Genomic DNA, 19,303 nt, shown 5'->3' on the forward strand with positions numbered 1-19,303 from the left:
AATGTGTAGCCACTCAATTCAATATCCAAACTACGCTGTAGTGAAAAATATAAGCTTGATGACTAGTGAGTAACTCACACAGGAAGACTCTGCCAGCAGAATCTCGCCATGACGTCTCAGAACAACAGGACTAGGCACAATTACGTGGCAAACTCACAATTTCCACTATAATTTCAGCACTAGAGTCTAGTGATCACCTTACGGTCATGCCTGTTATAATCAGGAGAATATATATATATATATATATATATATATATATATATATATATATATATATGATATGATTCAGGGGATGAATCACAAAGAGTCATTGTAGGTACAATGCTAAAAAATTAAGATTATTATTATTGGCTAAAAATACACAGCGATTTAGTTTTGTTCTTCGTGTGACTGTTCATTGTTCCCACTATTCTGCTTTGAGGCGAAACAGTTTTAGATAAGTGGTTATCAAATGGTGTGTGAGGGAAAAACAGCTGAGTGTGGTTATTATAGCAAAATATTTGAAATCTTAATATTTGAAACATTATAAATCTCTTTTGGTCTTGATGTCGAATGTCTGCCCAAACCAGCAATGTTATTTTAACTAAAACTTATTCAAATGTTTCTGGTAACTAAAATAAAGCTGATATAAAACATAAATATCAGTTAACAAACTTATTTCAGTTAGTGTATATACACATATATATATATATGTATATTATATATATATATATATGTATTATATATAAAAAACCGTAACATTTTACAATAAAGTCCCATCAGTTAATGCATTAACTAACATTATTATTAATCTTTGTTAACATTAGTTTAAAAACAAAATACAGCTGTTCACTCTGGTCAAATTTGATTATTAATAATGTATTAGTAAATGTTGAAATTAACATTAACTAAGATTAATAAATGCTTTAGAAGTATTTTTTATTGTTGTTCATGGTAATTATTGTAGTTGTGTATGTATGTAACTATTGTTGTTATTGTTGTATTGATGTTAACAAATGGAACCTTATTGTAAAGTGTTACCAAAATGTAAAAGAAAAATTACTTTTAAATGAAAACTGAAAATCTAAATATAAGAAGCTAATTCAGAATGTACTATGAAAAATACTAAATAAACAATATTATAACACAGGGCCAAACAATGGTCAACCACACTGTGTTCAATCCAATTCCTTTTCATATGATGCTGCGTCACCATTTGTTTTCCAATGTAAAATCTGAGTTGTAAAGCAAAATCAAGTTGGGAACCACTGATCTAGAATCTAGATCACTAAAATACACCAAGGGTTTCTTCATTGTTTTAAGATGAGATGCCTACCTGTTTTACGTAACAGCAGAACGACAATAGTCACATTTGGTAAACATTTCACATTTAGACCTGTTTGGCGGCCATGCCCTACATGATGCCTGTACAGGACTTCAAGCACCAAGAACTTCAAAGCACGTTTGATGAGATGTTGATCTGAAACCAGCTGTGATTTCAACTTGTCCCCCTCGTCTCTTCAGATGACAGCAGAGGAGGATGAGGACGAAGAGGAAGATGAAGAGGGGTTCGAAGGGGAGGGCGGAAGACTCCACAGCACCCATTTACGCTTGCTCTGCCGCTTCTGCAACAGGTAGTCCTCCTTTTCCCGCTCCCTCCGTGCTCTCTGGTAGTGGTCGTCCTCCTTCAGGTACCAGACCGGGGGCCAGCGGTGCTTCTCGAAGTATTCTTGGTTCTCTGAAAATGCATCCAAAACAAAAACATGTTAAAAACTGAATTCTGAAAAAAAAAAAAAAAAAAAGACAAAGTTTTCATGTACTACCTGCTGATTTGGCCCTCATGTCCCTGGGGAATTTGCGGCACACGTTGTTGTAATTGGTGCAGATGTGGTGAAGGCACCAATCGGTGAGCTGGTAGGCACAGTGGAACTGAAATCACATGACAACATGTCAATTGAGTGTTCTTTAAAGGAATAATTCACCCAAAAATCATCATTTTAGTCGCCATTATGTTTTTTTCAAACACATGACTGTGGGTTGGTATGATTTTTGTTTAATTTCTCTTCCTGGTTTTCTTGTGCCCTGTTGCCAAAAAACAAGTGCCATGAAGAACTAATGGGATTTGAAAGCTACAGTAACGGGAACAGCTATCAAAGCTATCGTATGGCTTCAGAAGACGTGAAATATAACCTTAACGACTTTTCATGGTGTTTCTTTTAGTCCTGTGAACAATATGCTAAATACCTCCATTTGGGTTCCACGGAAGAGTTTGAAATGACATTAGGGTGAGTTAGCTCATTTTTCACTGTCAGTCTATACCAGTTTACCAATGAAACTCAAGCTCTGTTAAATCCATTTTATAAATCTGTTTAGTTTCAGAGTCAAATAGAGGAACACATTTTACTGACAGAGAGTGCCCGAGACACAAAAGTGAAGAAATGTTTCGCGTTCCTAAGAGTCTTAAGTAAATCAAGTGACTCAGCTTGACCACTCAGGCATGACAGAATGAACCATGTGAACATTCACAGGAATGCAGCAAAAATGTGTCTGACTTCACATCAAGTCCTAGAGCAAGACACGGGTTACTGTACTGTTTGCAGGAAACCCATTATTTCCTTAGTCATGCAGATTCTTTCTTAGTTTACTTGTAACATGCACTAAATCTTAAAGGTAGGGTAGGCAATTTTCGGAAAGGCTAACTTTGCAAGGCTAGCTTTGAAAAGCTAGCTAACTTTGCAAGCTAGCTTTGAAAGCATAATATCCCACCCTCCGTTCATAGCATCTCCAAACCCACGCCTCCTCAAACACATGAACACGTACAGCAGAGAGCAAACAGAAGCGTCACGAGAGACAGTGTTAAACTACCTCATGTCTCAAAGCACATAACATTACAATGATAATGAACATAACTTAAAGAGCACTGACCTGTAAAACCTGACTTCTGCAGATTCATTTAACCGTTGATTGTATTGCCATTGAAACGCATAAATTCGAGTCACAAACCGCTCCGAGTATCACGTCACAGGTTTCTATCTCTTCCAAATTACAGTAGCTATGGCATGAGCGCAACATAAGCTCATTGTTTTGGTTCAGGAGGAACTGTAAAAGGCGGCTGGTTTCGGTTGTGGTGCTCGGTGACTGACGTCTGTCTAACTCTGCATAGCATGAAACACGCTGATGACGTGTGATGTCTGCGCGGAGGTATGGATACATACGTTGACAGGCAGGTAGGACATCGGACCCAATGCAATGATTGGACGAACATTTTATGGTCCTACGCCTTCCATAGACGATATATAGTATATATATAAATACATTTAGACTGACTAACTTATTGATTGCTATCAGGATGTGAAGAGACTTTCAACCAGCATAAAAACAAAAATTTCTAGACCAAATCACCTACTCTGCCTTTAAAGTTTACCTGAGCCATCTCCAGATATACCAGCACATCTCCGTCAATGTCCGTGCCCATAGCGGCAGACTCCTTCAGAACAGTCACAGTATGGAGCTCTGCAGCAAAACACAATTTAAAAGGGATGACAACATATAAACATGATATTTACACTACCGTTCAAAACTTTGGGGACAGACTCTATAAACATTAGAATCCTTGTTAGTTCTTATGTACATTATTGACATGATAATCAGACGTCAGACCTGTGAGGGCGACCAGGTGAGGCAGGCAGAGGCGATTGGCTAAGATAATGAGCTCCGTGGCGTCCAGGTCAGGTCTGGAGCAGAAGCGTCCCGTGTAGAGATACTCCAGCACAGCCTGCATACTACTACGGGTCGTATTTGGGAACAACACCTGTGAAACCACAACACGTCTTTGAAGATAACATTAACTTCTACACAAATATCAATGTAACACTGTTTGAAATCTTCTCTCAGAGGACACAGGAAAAAGTGAACAAAATGTACAATTTCCCAATTGATTTATATCTTTTCCACAGTGATGTTCATAAATATTGTGCATGAATGGGTCACTTCTGTAAAATGCAGCATTTACCTCTTTAGTACAGCTCTCAACAAAAGGCCCACCAAACATGGCTGCCATCCAATCGCAGCTAGAGATGAGCAGGGGTTTGTGGGCCTGAACGGTACCATCATCCAGTTTAAACACCACATCTGGGATACAAAGAAAGAAAGCAGCAAAAACAGACAGCATTAGGATCTTACGATAGGGCTGCACGGTGACCTGTAATCGCGATATGGCTTAGTGCAATTATCAAATCGCGAAGGCTGTGATTTAAATTTTAAAAATTGAAATTTAAATTGAAATATACAGTATGCGCTGCATGTTTCAGATTAAAGCGCGGGGCACTGTGTTCTTTTACACATGCGCAGCTCATGATCCACCAATGAAACAAAATGATTCACTGTTTCGAAGCACTCGAAACGCCACACACTGGTGACACCTGCAGGTCAGAATGGCTTAAACGCAATGAAAACTCCACCCAACATGCATAAAAACATCTGTTACAAACCAATATGTTGTTGAAAGTGTAATTTATTAAATGCAATTAATAAATCATCTAATACCATTACATTATGTGTTATATTATTAAATTGTAGGGCTTGTTTTGTTTGTTTTATGGAGAGCTTGGTTAATCAGAACAATAAGAGACTATTAACAACAACCAAAGGCTTTAAGATGGTGCACTCGTATTACTATGAATGGGAGAAAGTGCAATGCGCAAAGCAGTGTTTCGAAAGCGCCCATCACTATTTTACAGAGAAATTTTACAATAGTTAATAAAAAGTAATTAAACTAATTCGCAATTCAATTATATCCCCAAATTGTACCCTACTTTTACTACATGAGATAAAAACAACTTTAACCTGAGAAAGTTCCTTTAGCCAAGCATTCCTTCACCCGATTGGTCCGTCGCACATGGAAAGCCTTTGTGATCTCCTGGTTCATGAAGGCCTCGTCGTTGAGGATGTTGGCGACCATCATGCGCAAGTCAAACACTTCCAGCAGCTCGGCGATGTGGGCGATGTGCATCAGGTCCTTCTCGTGCTCGTCCAACTGTCCAGTGTATAGGTAACGCATGACCACGCGAAACGGCCCGAGCGACACCGACGGATCCATGTGCACCACCGTCATTGGCCGGGAGATGAACGTGACGGGATCCTGGACCGTTTCTCTCCTGATGCCGACGAAAGCCCGACCCAAAGACGACAGAAGTCGCCCCCCGCGCCCACCCTCCAGGATCCCATCAGAGTCTGCACCGGTCAGGGTCCCGTCACTGATGCAGGCCCTGAGGTTGACCCTGCTTTCTTCATCGCTGCTCTCACACATGTCAAAGCTGGCGGCCCGTGTAGGGAGCACCCGACCGGGAGGTTGCTTGCCGTCAGCCTCTGCCTTCACATCCTGGAGAAAAAGGTCGTAGAATTTCGAAGAGGCCGTGGCGAGGTAGACTTTATGAGCAAAGACTCGCTGGTGCTCTTGGAGGACCAGAACCACATCAGCACACAGCGGCTCCTCCAGCAGCCGGGCCGGGTGCTCCTCAGTGGTGGAAGGAGGTGGCGGGATGACTATAGCGGGCGGAGGAGGCTTTGGAGGCAGGAAAGGAGCCTGCAAAAGAGGCCGTTGGACGTCCCTCAAGTGAGACTTCCAGAACTGCAGGTGGCGCCGTGAGATGAGAGCAGCGCGAATGGCATTGTCAAACACGTCCTTCACCCCAAACTGAGCCACAACGCTGGTCTCGAAGTACGGCACACCCAGTTCTTTGGCCACCTCGCGACCCTTCTCAGGAGGAAGAATCTCATTTGCTTTGATGGGTCTGTAAAGTTGGTTGATGGAGAAATGTCAACAAAAAAGATGTACTACAATATCTTTAATGTGAATGCTACATATTTGTTACATTCTTGAATTAAATAAAAACGCCCTCAATGCATGATGCTCAATTTAGCCAATTAAATAGTCTGAAATAAAGCTAGCCAAAGACACACAGATGGACCGAGGCTTATTTCTTTCTATTCCTAATCAGAAGCAGGTGACATAAATATAGAGACATTTATACTTATTAGTATTTTTATACTCATAATTTAGAGAAGCAAGTGATACTTAGAATATAAAGACATGTATAATTATTAGAATTTTTTATATTTATAATATAGATAGCATTGTATGTTTTATAAGTTAGAGAAGCATGTGGTATTTGAAATATAGAGATGTTTACATTTTTATTTTTTATTTTATTTTTGTTTGCAGTATAATTACTTTTTTAAAATACATATTTTGTTTTTTGAAAGAAATTAATATTAATACTTTAAATCAGCAAAAAAAGTGACAGTAAAGCCATTTGTATAATATTTAATTTTAATGTTACAAAATATTTCATTTTCTAATAAATGATGTTGTTATGGGCATTCTATTCATCAAATAATCCTAAAAAAATTATCATGTTTCCACAAAAATATTAAGCAGCACAACTGTTTTCAACATTGATAATAATAAGAAATCTTTCTTGAGCAGCAAATCAGCATATTTGAATGATTTCTGTAATGATGCGGAAAATTCAGCTTTGAATCACAGGAATAAATTACATTTTACTATATATTCAAAAAGAAAACAGTCAATTTTTAAATTGTAATAATACTTCACAGTATTACAATATATTACTGTATTCTTGATCAAATAAGTGCAGCTTTGGTGAGCAGAAGACTTTAAAGAAATAACTATTAAAAAATCTTACCGACCCCAAGCTTTTAAATGGTAACATATAGATTTTTACAATAGATACATATACATTTTTAGACACCATTTCATTTAAAAAAAATATATATATACATCTGTACATATTAATAAAAAAAAATCCAGGAAGAGAAAGACTATCAATTTTGAGATAGACTATCAATTTTAAATGAGCATAATGAGCACAAAACCTCAAAAATTCTGATTTCAATGGGTCTTTAAATAACAGATTGAAAATTTTGATCAGCAATTCACCTGGCAAGAGGCCTCCGTGCCCTATTAACAGCCTCTAGGTCAGCGTAACGCAGGTCTAACTGGCAGCCCACCAGGATGACTGGGGCGCGAGGGCAGAAGTGCTTGATCTCTGGGTACCACATGGTCTTCACGTGAAAGAGAGAATTGGGGTTGGCGATGGAGAAGCACAGGACCACCACATCTGACCTGGTGTACAAACACAAGAAAAAACATTTCAGATGTCCTCAAAAGAATATTTCAGATGTTGTTTCTTTCCAACAAAACGGTTCACAAACACACCTGCCGTAAGCAAAGCGCCGGTCTTTGTGGTGGTCTCCGAAAGTGTCCCATAATCGAAGAGACACGCTTACATCATCCACTACATCTCTGGAGCGCTCCAGAACCTTCAAAAACGGGCACAAGAATTGGATTTATGGGTTACAATACTTATCTTATGCTTTTGAAGTGTCATGAGCGGAAAGATAAAAGTCCAGACCTCTTGACAGACTCTATACTGGTCAATGGCCCAGACGGTGGGCACATGTGTGGCGAGTAGCTGGTACTGCGTAAGAGTGGCGTTACACGCTCGGGCACAGATCAGCCGCGTTTTGCCCACAGCATTGTCCCCCACCACCACACATTTAATGGTCTCGACATTAGGCCTCTCATAGTCCATGTCAGTATCTGTAAACTGGGACCTAAAAGCAATGGATAAAGACACAATTAACACTCATAAAACTTGAAAATACTCTGAAAAAATTGTCATAATCCTTACATAATCAAGCATGATACTGCAAATTATGTCTATAAGACCTGGTATTTAAATGAGATCTGTATCCAGATAAGTTATCTGGATAATAAGTGTTCTGATCTTACCTTTGCGTTTACACCTTGTATTTTTAATGCGTTCTCGTTATCCACATTGAGTTCGGATCTCTGTCCTCCAGAAAAAAATGACGTTTGGCAGGTACGAATGCCATCACGTCGTATGGATTGCGTTTACACCTAGTAAAGATCCGAAAACAATGCGAGCCGGACTACCTCCAGATGTGGTCAGGCAGATCCGATCACAACGTACCTTACATTAACATGCGTTTTTTATTATCCGGATAACTTATCTGGATACAGATCGCATTTTAATACCAGGTGTAAATGGGGTCTAAATATATACCCTTTTTCTCCTCATGTTCAACGTGCAAGCAAGATTATTAATCAAAAGATTAAGTATTGCATGTCATTATAGACTTAACCACAAAAACACAAAAAGAAAATAACTTAAATGGCAATAAAAGCTTTGTGACATAACAATAATAATAGGTTATAATGCAGTATCCATATTTTGCCATCCATAATTGTTTTAGCTAATTTTCACTCCATTAGTCTGTAAGGCAGATGTTTGTGAAATGTAAGGAATATTTATACTTCATCCACATATAAGATGATTAGATGCATACTTTCCAAATAGGCTAAAGCCTGAATTCAATCTGTTCATTATAGAGCGATCGAGTTTCTTCAGAAAATTTGAACTAAACCGCTCAATTCACATGGATTAGTTTTACGATCTATGAATTAACTTTTTGAAGCGTCAAAGTGTCAGTTGCGTAGCTGTCAATGGAGGGACAGAAAGCTCTCAGATTTCATCAAAAAGATCTTCATTTGTGTATTGTGTTCCGAAGATGAACGAAAGTCTTCCAGGTTTGGAACGACAAAAGGGCGAGTAATTAATGAGAGAATTTTTATCTTTGGGTGAAATAACCCTTTAATGGGTGGGCTAGCGTGTAAGAGTGGTAGAGATGGTCAAGGCATAGAAAGAGAAATTAAAATGCTGGAAAAGTCAAGAAATTAAGCCAGGTCTGTTAAACAGACTATGTGGTCTGTACACTGTTTTCAGGACTGGTGTGCCAAGAAAGATCTGGCTATTGATTTTAAAACAATAACCAAAATTGACGTAGACCAGGCTCTACGTCAGGAGCCTTACGGCCTATGCGTGGGACGGTACATAAATGATCCATCGATCTACCGATCCTGGTGTCTTTTGAAAGATCCAGAGTTTATCACTAACAACAATGTTTTCATTGGAGTAGTGAAAAATCTTCGCCGAGAAGCGTGACAAAACATCCATATTGCGTTAACGGAGGCAGACTTTCAGAAAATCGAGCAGTCTTTGGTGAATTTGTTGTTTCCCCATTCAAAGAGGTAGGAGCTGCACATGACTAAAATAGCTGCCCGAGAGGCGTTTTAAAGATGGCCGCCGAGTGAAAAGACTTGCCTTGAAAGGGACTTTGACAGAGCTAAAGAGAGCAACCGCCAACTAAAGCCCAAAACATTTCATCCACCAAAACGGTACAAAGATACAAAGAAAGCCTACGTACAGGGATTTATGTTTGAGCAGTCTAAATCCAATGTACTCTCGCTACATTGGCAAAATACCACCCAATCTACATTTCATTTCCATTCAAAGCGGACAAACATTCAAACGGCACATTAAAATCGTAATTTTCACAACAGGAGGACTTTAAGAAAAAGTCCAGTAGCAGCAAAAATCAGTTACTATTAATCCGCAATCCACATAGAAAACTGTACTTTTCTGTAGTGAACAATTTTAGCAACTTATTTTTTTCTAGATTTTTCTCGAAAATTATGAAAGAAATAAAACTAGTATGCTGGTATGTAGCGGCGAAATACTCATTTTAGCGATCATTTTACAAAAACAATTGTTTGCACCTAAAAGGCAACGGCTCTGACCTAAGGCGTCGCTATTGGCCAATCAGAATCAAGCATTCAGCCGTGAAAAACAGGTTCGACGCTCTCAGAATCGGCTGCACAAATTCGCCTGCGATGCCGAGCTGTGTAGGTAGGCACTAGGCAGCTCAGTAGGTTGAAACAAAGCCTTCACACTGAACTTATGTAATGCTCCTCATGCCCGTATAATGTCCGGCTACTCAAGAAAGCAATTAATGTAGCCTACACAATCGCATGTATTTATGAACACACGTACCGAAGTGAACTGAAGGGGTGCATCGGGTTGGCAGTCGATTGTGGTCTTAGAGAGGAAGGTGACAAAATGCCCGTTGTATGCGGCGTGCACCTGAAACGAACCGGGCATACACTTCATTTTCCCGGCGGAGAAGCAGAAGATACAGAATTAGGCTATGTCACCGTAGTTTACCGCATCCAGACCTAATTCCAGCGTTTACCACGATTACTGTCTGTGTCACTCCGGCCTGACAGTGGCACACACACGGCCAACAGTGGGAATGTGGCCCCTTAAAGAGGTCCTTTATTAACCCATGTTACCACCAAACGCCCTAATTCTTAAGATCATTTTATTAAAATCCAACGACTGAATGAGCAGAAACGCGCGACGGCTGTAGGTTTCTGATTCGTGACATTCCCGGTGGTTCCTTGGTTTCTCTTCCGCATGTAGGCAGCGCCATCTGACGCACCACACTTACGGTGTTGAGAATGGGGTGACTGAAATGAAAGAGTCGTAAATACAACAACAAATAATTATAGTTCACACATATAGTTACCTCAAGCTTAATACCAACCTGCTGCAATCTCCTGATAGTTATCTTAAAATATTAAGCATTTTCCACCATCCTCACCTCAATAGTGTGCGCTGCTTCTATTTGTATATCCGACACTCACTGCAAACTAGGCTGTACATAATGAGACTGAACATTAATACACCTGCGGTGCGGTGTATGGCTAGCCGTTTTGACTTTTATTCTTTCTCAGGATAGCCTACATATTTTTTACTAATTGAAATTCCAATTTCAGCCTATCAGAAATACAATTCTTACTAGTAAAAATCATATTTTTTTTACTATCAATTATTTCGTGGTAGCACGCAAATGTCTGTTCTTGAAATCAACAACTGAATTGCTACTATTATTTTTTTTATTTTTGATATCAATAATTCGATTGTCATAGTGGCCATGTTAATTTCTGATATCATAAATGATTAGTTACTAGTAAGAAAGCCATTTTAGAAATCTGAAATTACACTTCTAATAATTGATATCAGCATGTTCAGTCCAGATATCAAAAATAACAATTGTAACATGTTAAAATATAGCCTACAGATATCAAGAAATAATGAGAAATTTCAACTAGCGAAAAATGTAGCGAATCGCTTGTTGCTGTGTGTTGATCATTAAAGCCATCAATGAAGTCCAGAAGTCTGAGTAAAATTATTTTAATTTATATTAATACAAGATTTTTATTATAATATTAGCATTTGTATTTATAATATCAGCATTTGTATTAATATTTTTTACAGTTCTTATTTGTTAAGCCTGCTTATCCCCTTTTTTTTAATGAGGACAACATGTGATTCAAGTGATGATCATGTTATCCAACAAAGCTTCTTGTACTTGTATGGAAGAAAGAACTTTCACATGATCATTGTCACTAATTTTCTGAATAGTAACAATAGAAAAAGTTTTTTTTTTGTTTACACTTTATTTTAAGGTGTCCGGTTTACACTGTATTTGTACATTTAAGTACTGAGTAATAAGAATTAACTATAGGGTTAGGATTAGGGTGTGTTTTAGGGTCAGTTGCATATAATTATGCACAATTTAAAGAAATTACTAACTACATGCAAGAAGGACACTGTAAAATTAAGGGTTACTCCTTTTTTACTCTTCAAAATCTACAACTTTCGGATTATTCCCAGGTTTAAATTGGAGAAAAAATATCCCAGATTTCCAAAATCATCTCAAGACTTTTGGAGCACTTTCTTAGATGAAGATTCTTCCTCATTTTATGGGGGAAAAAAAGGTTGAATGGTGATGAATTCTCATGCAGGTTTAATTTACTGAAGGTGTGCTACACAAACATTTACATTTTCTGCTTAACACAAACTTGATGTAGTACCTAACGGTGTTTATGGCACAATCATCACATTCAGCTTTTTTTGTTGTTGTGGAAAAATCGACATTTATGACTTTTAATGCCATGTAGCCTGAGATTCAACGGATTATTGGAAAATGAACGGCTGTGTGTGTGTGTGTGTGTGTGTGTTCCTACTCAATCATATTATTCAGTAAAGATGTGGGTGTGAGTTTTCCTGCCCTACTTCAGTAACAAACTGCAGGCATTTGTGTGAACAAAGGTAATAAACCCAAAATAGCTGCGTCTCCAGGCCCCCTCTAAGAAACCAGTGAGTGCTTTGATCATTATCAGTAATTAACCCTTTAGGGGAGGAAATTTCTTAAGGCTAATGAAGTTCATCATGGAAAACACATCACTTATAGCCTTTGCAAGATCCACTGATTAGACACTTACAAACGCTTCTCCTTCAGATCCTGTGGGAACGGATGTTTAGTCAACCACATGACCAGTTCTGACAAGCTACATTTGTCTGTTTTGATGAAGCTTGTACCTTTAGCACAATTACGTGCCAGGTGTCAAAAAGTCCCTGAACCCTCTTTGAGAACAACAGCAAACATCAAATAAGAGAGATGTGCTTACAGTAAATCACAGTGAAATGAAATCCAAACCAAACAACCGTAGAAGTGTTTTCTACAAAGAAGCCATTGAGCTTGACTTGCTTGAGAGGGATATCATCGGGAATATCATAATATTGTAACAGAACAGGGTAAATCATAATGATCCTCCAGATGAGAATGTGAAGCAAACGTAATTTAGGATCATAAGAAATCTGAGGTGTTTTTTAATGATAGTTTGTGTTTAATGAATTAGATATGCCAAGGTGCCATTTTAAGAAATGGAATAAAAAAAAAAAGTAAGTCGGCATGAAATCTAAGTGCCCTATTGTGACGTATATCGGAGAGAAACGGCTTTTCGAACAAGAAAAAATGTAGGGCAGAATTTGATTTTGTCCATAGGGAATTGGACAAATTGCATGGTTGTCATTTTCTATTGGTCGATCTCATGTGAGTGACAGGTTGTGAGTGACACATCAGTAAACATGTCATCAGAGAAAAGTAGAGGGCTGCCTACTACAGGTTCTTCTAAAAAAATTAGCATATTGTGATAAAGTTCATTATTTTCCATAATGTAATGATAAAAATTAAACTTTCATATATTTTAGATTCATTGCACACCAACTGAAATATTTCAGGTCTTTTATTGTTTTAATACTGATGATTTTAGCATACAGCACATGAAAACCCAAAATTCCTGTCTCAAAAAATTAGCATATCATGAAAAGGGTCTCTAAACAAGCTATTAACCTAATCATCTGAATCAACTAATTAACTCTAAACACCTGCAAAAGATTCCTGAGGCTTTTAAAAACTCCCAGCCTGTTTCATTACTCAAAACCGCAATCATGGGTAAGACTGCCGACCTGACTGCTGTCCAGAAGGCCATTATTGACACCCTCAAGCAAGAGGGTAAGACAGAAAGAAATTTCTGAACAAATAGGCTGTTCCCAGAGTGCTGTATCAAGGCACCTCAGTGGGAAGTCTGTGGGAAGGAAAAGTGTGGCAAAAACGCTGCACAACGAGAAGAGGTGACCGGACCCTGAGGAAGATTGTGGAGAAGGACCGATTCCAGACCTTGGGGGACCTGCGGAAGCAGTGGACTGAGTCTGGAGTAGAAACATCCAGAGCCACCGTGCACAGGCGTGTGCAGGAAATGGGCTACAGGTGCCGCATTCCCCAGGTCAAGCCACTTTTGAACCAGAAACAGCGGCAGAAGCGCCTGACCTGGGCTACAGAGAAGCAGCACTGGACTGTTGCTCAGTTTTGCATGTCATTCGGAAATCAAGGTGCCAGAGTCTGGAGGAAGACTGGGGAGAAGGAAATGCCAAAATGCCTGAAGTCCAGTGTCAAGTACCCACAGTCAGTGATGGTCTGGGGTGCCATGTCAGCTGCTGGTGTTGGTGCACTGTGTTTTATCAAGGGCAGGGTCAATGCAGCTAGCTATCAGGAGATTTTGGAGCACTTCATGCTTCCTTCTGCTGAAAAGCTTTATGGAGATGAAGATTTCATTTTTCAGCACGACCTGGCACCTGCTCACAGTGCCAAAACCACTGGTAAATGGTTTACTGACCATGGTATTACTGTGCTCAATTGGCCTGCCAACTCTCCTGACCTGAACCCCATAGAGAATCTGTGGGATATTGTGAAGAGAAAGTTGAGAGACGCAAGACCCAACACTCTGGATGAGCTTAAGGCCGCTATCGAAGCATCCTGGGCCTCCATAACACCTCAGCAGTGCCACAGGCTGATTGCCTCCATGCCACGCCGCATTGAAGCAGTCATTTCTGCAAAAGGATTCCCGACCAAGTATTGACTATTGAGTGCATAACTGAACATAATTATTTGAAGGTTGACTTTTTTTTTTGTATTAAAAACACTTATTTTATTGGTCTGCTGAAATATGCTAAATTTTTGAGACAGGAATTTGGGGTTTTCATGAGCTGTATGCCAAAAACATCAGTATTAAAACAATAAAAGACCTGAAATATTTCAGTTGGTGTGCAATGAATCTAAAATATATGAAAGTTTAATTTTTATCATTACATTATGGAAAATAATGAACTTTATCACAATATGCTAATTTTTTTAGAAGGATCTGTATATTAGTAGGCGAAAAACAGTACGTGACAAAAGTAGTATGTCCAAATTCACAGTATTCATAAAAGAGTACACAAAAAGTACCTGGATGGCCTACCACTTCCGGGTAGATTCTGAAGTGTGCATACGATGGACACTTTACTATCCCATGAGGCCACGGGAAAGAATTTGTGACGCAACTGACGCTGGTAGATCACATGATGACAAAATGGTGAATGTAGTACGTCCAAATTACATTTATACTACACACACACATACCCTATATAGAATGTACTTTTTTTAGCTGTCGTGACTTATTCAAAAAAAGTATCTACTCAAGAGAGTATGCGATTTCGGACACAGCCCATATGTTGCAAGACAGAGAGCAAGTTATTTTGATTAAAGATTATGATGGCACATTAATTAAAAATAATAATAATAATGTGCACAGATAAATCATTCATAATAAATACTGCAAAACTACATAAAATAAGAATTGTCTATGATGATTTTATGGTGACTTCCAAGTATCTGAAAGAATTTAAATGTCTAACTGGAGATAAAATCATAGCAGGTGCATCTGCATTAATATGAGCCCATGAATATTTACAAAGAGATGGAAAGTTTGAGCTTTCGGATCCTGCGTTCTGATTGGTGATGGTGGGGATTTATGAGCCGTCAAGCTCACCCGAAGAGCTGTATAAAGCTGAGCCTGTCATCAACCTGAAACACAAACCAACAGAATCAGCAAACGTCTCTTGTTTTCATCCCTTGTTTTTGGTTCTAGGTGCAGACATGCTTCTGAAAAGCGGATTTCTTTTGCTCCTCGTTTTGGTTACATCTGCGTTTGAATCGGATCAGGAACCTGCACAACCAAGACGAGCACGATTCTCATCCAACAGCCCTAGTAAGTATTATTTTCTTTATTGAATGGTCACTTTGTTTTTGTTTTAAGAGTAGCCTATGCATGGGCAAATGTTCAAATCCTTAGTGGTTATAAGGTTGAGGGTTGTAGGTTCAATTCCATTAGAACTTCCCAGCACGTTCTTTTTTAAGGTTTGTTTTTGTTTAGCCAGGAAAGTTTTCTTAACGGATTGTAGAACATTATTCTAACTAAGGTTCCCCTAACGTTATAAGTTATTGTTAGGTTATTTAAAAATAACCACCCTGCAACGTTCTTTTATGGTTGCAAAAAATAACAGCTAAAAAGAAAGTTCCTAGAACGATATTATTTGATTCTCAAAAAAATAACCAAACGGGAATCGCCTACCTAACGTTGGGGGGGGGGGGGCGTTCTGTGTTTCACCTTTGAGCAAATATTACACCTTCAGGACTGTCTCTGTAGCAAAAAAATGTCTACTTTTACACTGCTCTGAATACAATTGTTTCTCAAAAAAAGTTTTTTCCTTCCTCCTCCAGCTGAGGTTGCCCGGTGCCTGAACGGAGCTCTACAGGTCGGCTGCTCCACCTTCGCATGTCTGGAAAACTCGACCTGTGACACTGACGGCATGCACGAGATCTGTAACGTCTTCCTCCACACGGCTGCTGTGTTCAACACAGAGGTACAAAACATAGTTAATCAAAACAATTTATTTACTTCTCTAAGTAAAGACAAAGAACCCCGTTCACACAAAGAACGATAACTATTAGTGTTCACTCCAGCAGACGATATTAGGCCTATGTTTATTCCACGCGCGTGCTTGTCTGCCGCTTTAAATGCTCGAGCTCGTTACAGCAGGATGGATTATAATTGGCTGTCAATGTTTGTATTCTGAAAGTGATTCCAATTATGTCGTTTCTCTGTGCCGTTATCGTTATATATAGCTGTGGTGTGAACTCTGCTATTCTTTTATACTGGGATTTTTTTTTAAACTATATCTTTCTTTATCTTTATAGTTATCGACCTTAGTGTGTGAACGGGCCTTAACATAGCATTTCAGCCGTTTGCTTATAGCAATATAAGTCATTTTCGATTTTTTCCCTCCCAGGGTAAGACGTTTGTGAAAGAGAGCATCAAATGCATCGCCAACGGTATCACCTCGAAGGTCTTCCAGACCATCAAACGCTGTTCCACCTTCCAGAAGATGATTGCTGAAGTGCAGGAGGAATGCTATAAGAAGCTTGACATCTGCGAAGTGGCCCGATCCAACCCTGAGGCCATTGGTGACGTGGTCCAAGTGCCCAGCCACTTCCCGAATAGGTAATATGGCGTGTGAACTTGTTTTGGAGTGAGTGATGATTGGTCCACCGGACTTAAAGTGATAGAACATAAAAAATAAAAAAAAATCATCATTTACTCACCCTTAATTATGTTGTTCCAAACCTGTATGAGTTTCTTTCTTCTGTTGAACAGAAAAGAAGATATTTCGAAGACATACAATATTGCCTAATCAACAACACACACAACAAAATAAACAGTGAAAAAATTAGAATATTAAAATAAAAATAATGAAATGATGATTATGAGCCAAATTAATGATAAATGAAGGTGTTAAAACAAGGTTCCAATATAATTTACAACACAATACAATATACAGTACATTTTAAAGGTAAAAATTATTTTAAAAATGCCATTTTGTACTACTGTATCTAAGTCTATTGTGTGAGGAACAGACCAAAATGTTTTACTAGGAACTGTTAAAGAGCTATACTTTTTTACATTTTAGATGAAATATTATTTTACAAAATGAGCTCACTCGACTGTCCACACTAATCCCTCGTACTTTTGTGTCGCAGGTACTACAGCACGCTTCTGCAGAGCTTAATGGAGTGTGAGGAAGACACCGTGGAGGTGGTGCGAGCCGGGCTGGTGTCCAGACTGGGACCTGACATGGCCACGCTTTTCCAGCTGCTTCAGAACAAGCCCTGCGCATCTGGACCTGCTGCCGCCGGGCCTTCTGGGATGGAGGGCCACACCGGCTTCCGCTGGCCTCCCATGTTCAAGATCCAGCCCAACCTGCGCAACAGGGACACCACTCACCTCTTCGCTAGGAAACGCTCAGTCGAAGGAAGCTCTTAGAGTCGCACACAGCTCTCCATTTGATGTGTGTAAGCGGAAGATGGTTATTAATGATTAGTGCATTAAAAATGTAGTTTTATAATGGGACACAACGGAAATCTTTGCTTAGTTCACAATAACCAACAACTACTTGATTTTTTAAACTGCATAACATTGAATATACATGCCAATGTCATGTTTGAGACTTAATATTGAATTCATTTTTGGTTAATGGCCTTATGCAAGAGAAGCTAAATTACGATGCACAGGATATTATCACGAAAAAGGAAATCTGTCACCTTGGACAACTTGTAGTGGCAGGGCAGAAATATTTATTAGTGTACTCTGAAAATAATTTATATTTATTTTTCCTACCAAATGTAATTTATATAGTTTATTATTGTTGTGATCAGAGTCTGAAAAAAAAGTATTTATTCTTTAAGTGAGAGAGAAAACTACATATTCTGGATATGTTTCCTATGCTGGCCATGGGAAATATTATATGTGATTAAGGGCATTCTTTTTTCATGTTGGTGATATTGTGTAGTTGAATGTGCTTGGATAGAAATAAAATTTTAAAACTGCCTGATATACTAAATAGTTTCATCTTTCATTGCTTACGGTCTGATATTTGTCCATTGATGTGGCCAATAATAGCATAGCATCCATACAAATCATGTTCCAAATTCCAATAGAATCTAACGAACACAAACTGCAATGCTTTCTGTATTCACAAGGGGGCGCTGCTTTCAAACACATTACGTTCTTCTTACAATTTTTACCAGACAAAACAATTTTGCTGGATAAGAAGTTGATACCCCACGATCACACATTTCACCTAACAATGAGCTGAGAGCTAAGTGTATTTACATATTCGTTTGTATATTTTTGCATGTTACAGTAGGAAATCTTCTCATATCAAAACTGCACAACTTGACTAGCGCAACGAAATGTGCTACTAGAGAGGTTTTGACCCAAGTTATACAAATATTAAGATTTGTCCCTCCCTGCATTAAACTATATTATAATGCTGCTCAATGATCAAGTTGTAGTTGAAAATTATTTAATATTTCATAGCCTACTTTGTTCTGTGTTTAGGATAGGCCTACCTATATTGCTAGTTATTAAATTAGCCTAGAATGACTATTTTACGTGGTTTAAGAACGATTAATTTCTCCACAGAGGACAAAAGTGTCCATAGAAACATCCAATCCAAATGGACATAAATGGAAAACATTAGTTGTGTTCAACTAAGCCCATTTCCACCACATAAGGAAAAAATATCATGTTTTGGTGAATCATAATTAAGACATACAGAGTCAGAATTATGACATAGCCTACTAAGTCATATTTATGAGATAAAAAGTCCGAATTATGACAAAGTCGACTGACAATGGTCAATTATGAGATAAACTCTTCTAAATGATGACAAAAAGTAAAAATTTATTGTCATAAGTAGGACCTTTCATGTCATAATTTTGAATTTTTTATCTCATATTTATGACTTAATATCTTAATATAGACTATCTGTTTTAACTGAAAGCAACTTGTAGGCTATCTTAAAATGTCAGTGCCATTGTTTTGTCTCAAGATGCACACCAGTAATGTTTTTTTAGGTATAAGCTATGAAGGCCTAATCCTGGCTTAATCTAAGCCCTGTCTGTGAAACCAGGCCTATATTTCATAATTATGACTTTTTTTATGATTTACCAAAGCCTGATTTTTTTTTCTTATGTGGTGGAAATTGGCTTCCATAGTGAGGAGTGGATGAAAAACCACAATCCATTTACCATAACCTTCGTGTTCAAACGAATTACATCATTGACAAGAGATGATTGTAACCACACACTT

General features: G+C 38.4%; 3 protein-coding genes across 4 annotated transcripts in view; 2 read left to right on the plus strand and 1 right to left on the minus strand.

The window, feature by feature from the left end:
* Positions 1-19,303, plus strand: part of wdr45 (WD repeat domain 45) — a 91,251-nt gene that overhangs the window by 52,977 nt on the left and 18,971 nt on the right. The gene's annotated exons all lie outside the window — the stretch shown is intronic.
* Positions 1,187-10,493, minus strand: rhobtb2b (Rho related BTB domain containing 2b). Of its 2 annotated transcripts, none has more exons than XM_056243340.1 (10): positions 10,471-10,493; positions 7,416-7,617; positions 7,220-7,323; positions 6,941-7,126; positions 4,825-5,771; positions 3,992-4,110; positions 3,640-3,790; positions 3,404-3,492; positions 1,803-1,908; positions 1,187-1,717 (listed from the first exon to the last, which is right to left on the minus strand). In XM_056243340.1, exons 2-10 carry the CDS (start codon positions 7,593-7,595, stop codon positions 1,500-1,502), a joined length of 2,100 nt encoding a protein of 699 aa, XP_056099315.1. In that variant the 5' UTR covers positions 7,596-7,617; positions 10,471-10,493; the 3' UTR covers positions 1,187-1,499. The 2 variants fall into 2 exon arrangements, with proteins under 2 accessions (XP_056099315.1, XP_056099306.1); XM_056243331.1 differs by lacking the exon at positions 10,471-10,493 and adding an exon at positions 9,918-10,097.
* On the plus strand, positions 15,173-17,896 carry stc1l (stanniocalcin 1, like). The gene is made up of 4 exons (XM_056243381.1): positions 15,173-15,361; positions 15,874-16,016; positions 16,443-16,654; positions 17,191-17,896. Exons 1-4 carry the CDS (start codon positions 15,250-15,252, stop codon positions 17,471-17,473), a joined length of 750 nt encoding a protein of 249 aa, XP_056099356.1. The 5' UTR covers positions 15,173-15,249; the 3' UTR covers positions 17,474-17,896.

The sequence above is a fragment of the Rhinichthys klamathensis genome, unplaced genomic scaffold, assembly GCF_029890125.1.
Source record: "Rhinichthys klamathensis goyatoka isolate OS25496 unplaced genomic scaffold, OSU_Roscu_1.1 h1tg000027l_1, whole genome shotgun sequence".
NCBI lineage: Eukaryota > Metazoa > Chordata > Actinopteri > Cypriniformes > Leuciscidae > Rhinichthys > Rhinichthys klamathensis.

Excerpts from the sequence above, each read along its gene's own strand:
- stc1l (XM_056243381.1), top strand. The coding sequence starts at position 15,250 with ATGCTTCTGAAAAGCGGATTTCTTTTGCTCCTCGTTTTGGTTACATCT. Across the intron at positions 15,362-15,873 it reads ATTCTCATCCAACAGCCCTA|CTGAGGTTGCCCGGTGCCTG; the intron begins GTAAGTATTATT and ends TTCCTCCTCCAG. Across the intron at positions 16,655-17,190 it reads CCCAGCCACTTCCCGAATAG|GTACTACAGCACGCTTCTGC; the intron begins GTAATATGGCGT and ends TTTGTGTCGCAG.
- rhobtb2b (XM_056243331.1), bottom strand. The coding sequence starts at position 9,940 with ATGCACCCCTTCAGTTCACTTCG. Across the intron at positions 4,111-4,824 it reads GGCTAAAGGAACTTTCTCAG|ATGTGGTGTTTAAACTGGAT; the intron begins GTTAAAGTTGTT and ends TTTGTATCCCAG. Across the intron at positions 1,718-1,802 it reads CATGAGGGCCAAATCAGCAG|AGAACCAAGAATACTTCGAG; the intron begins GTAGTACATGAA and ends ATGCATTTTCAG.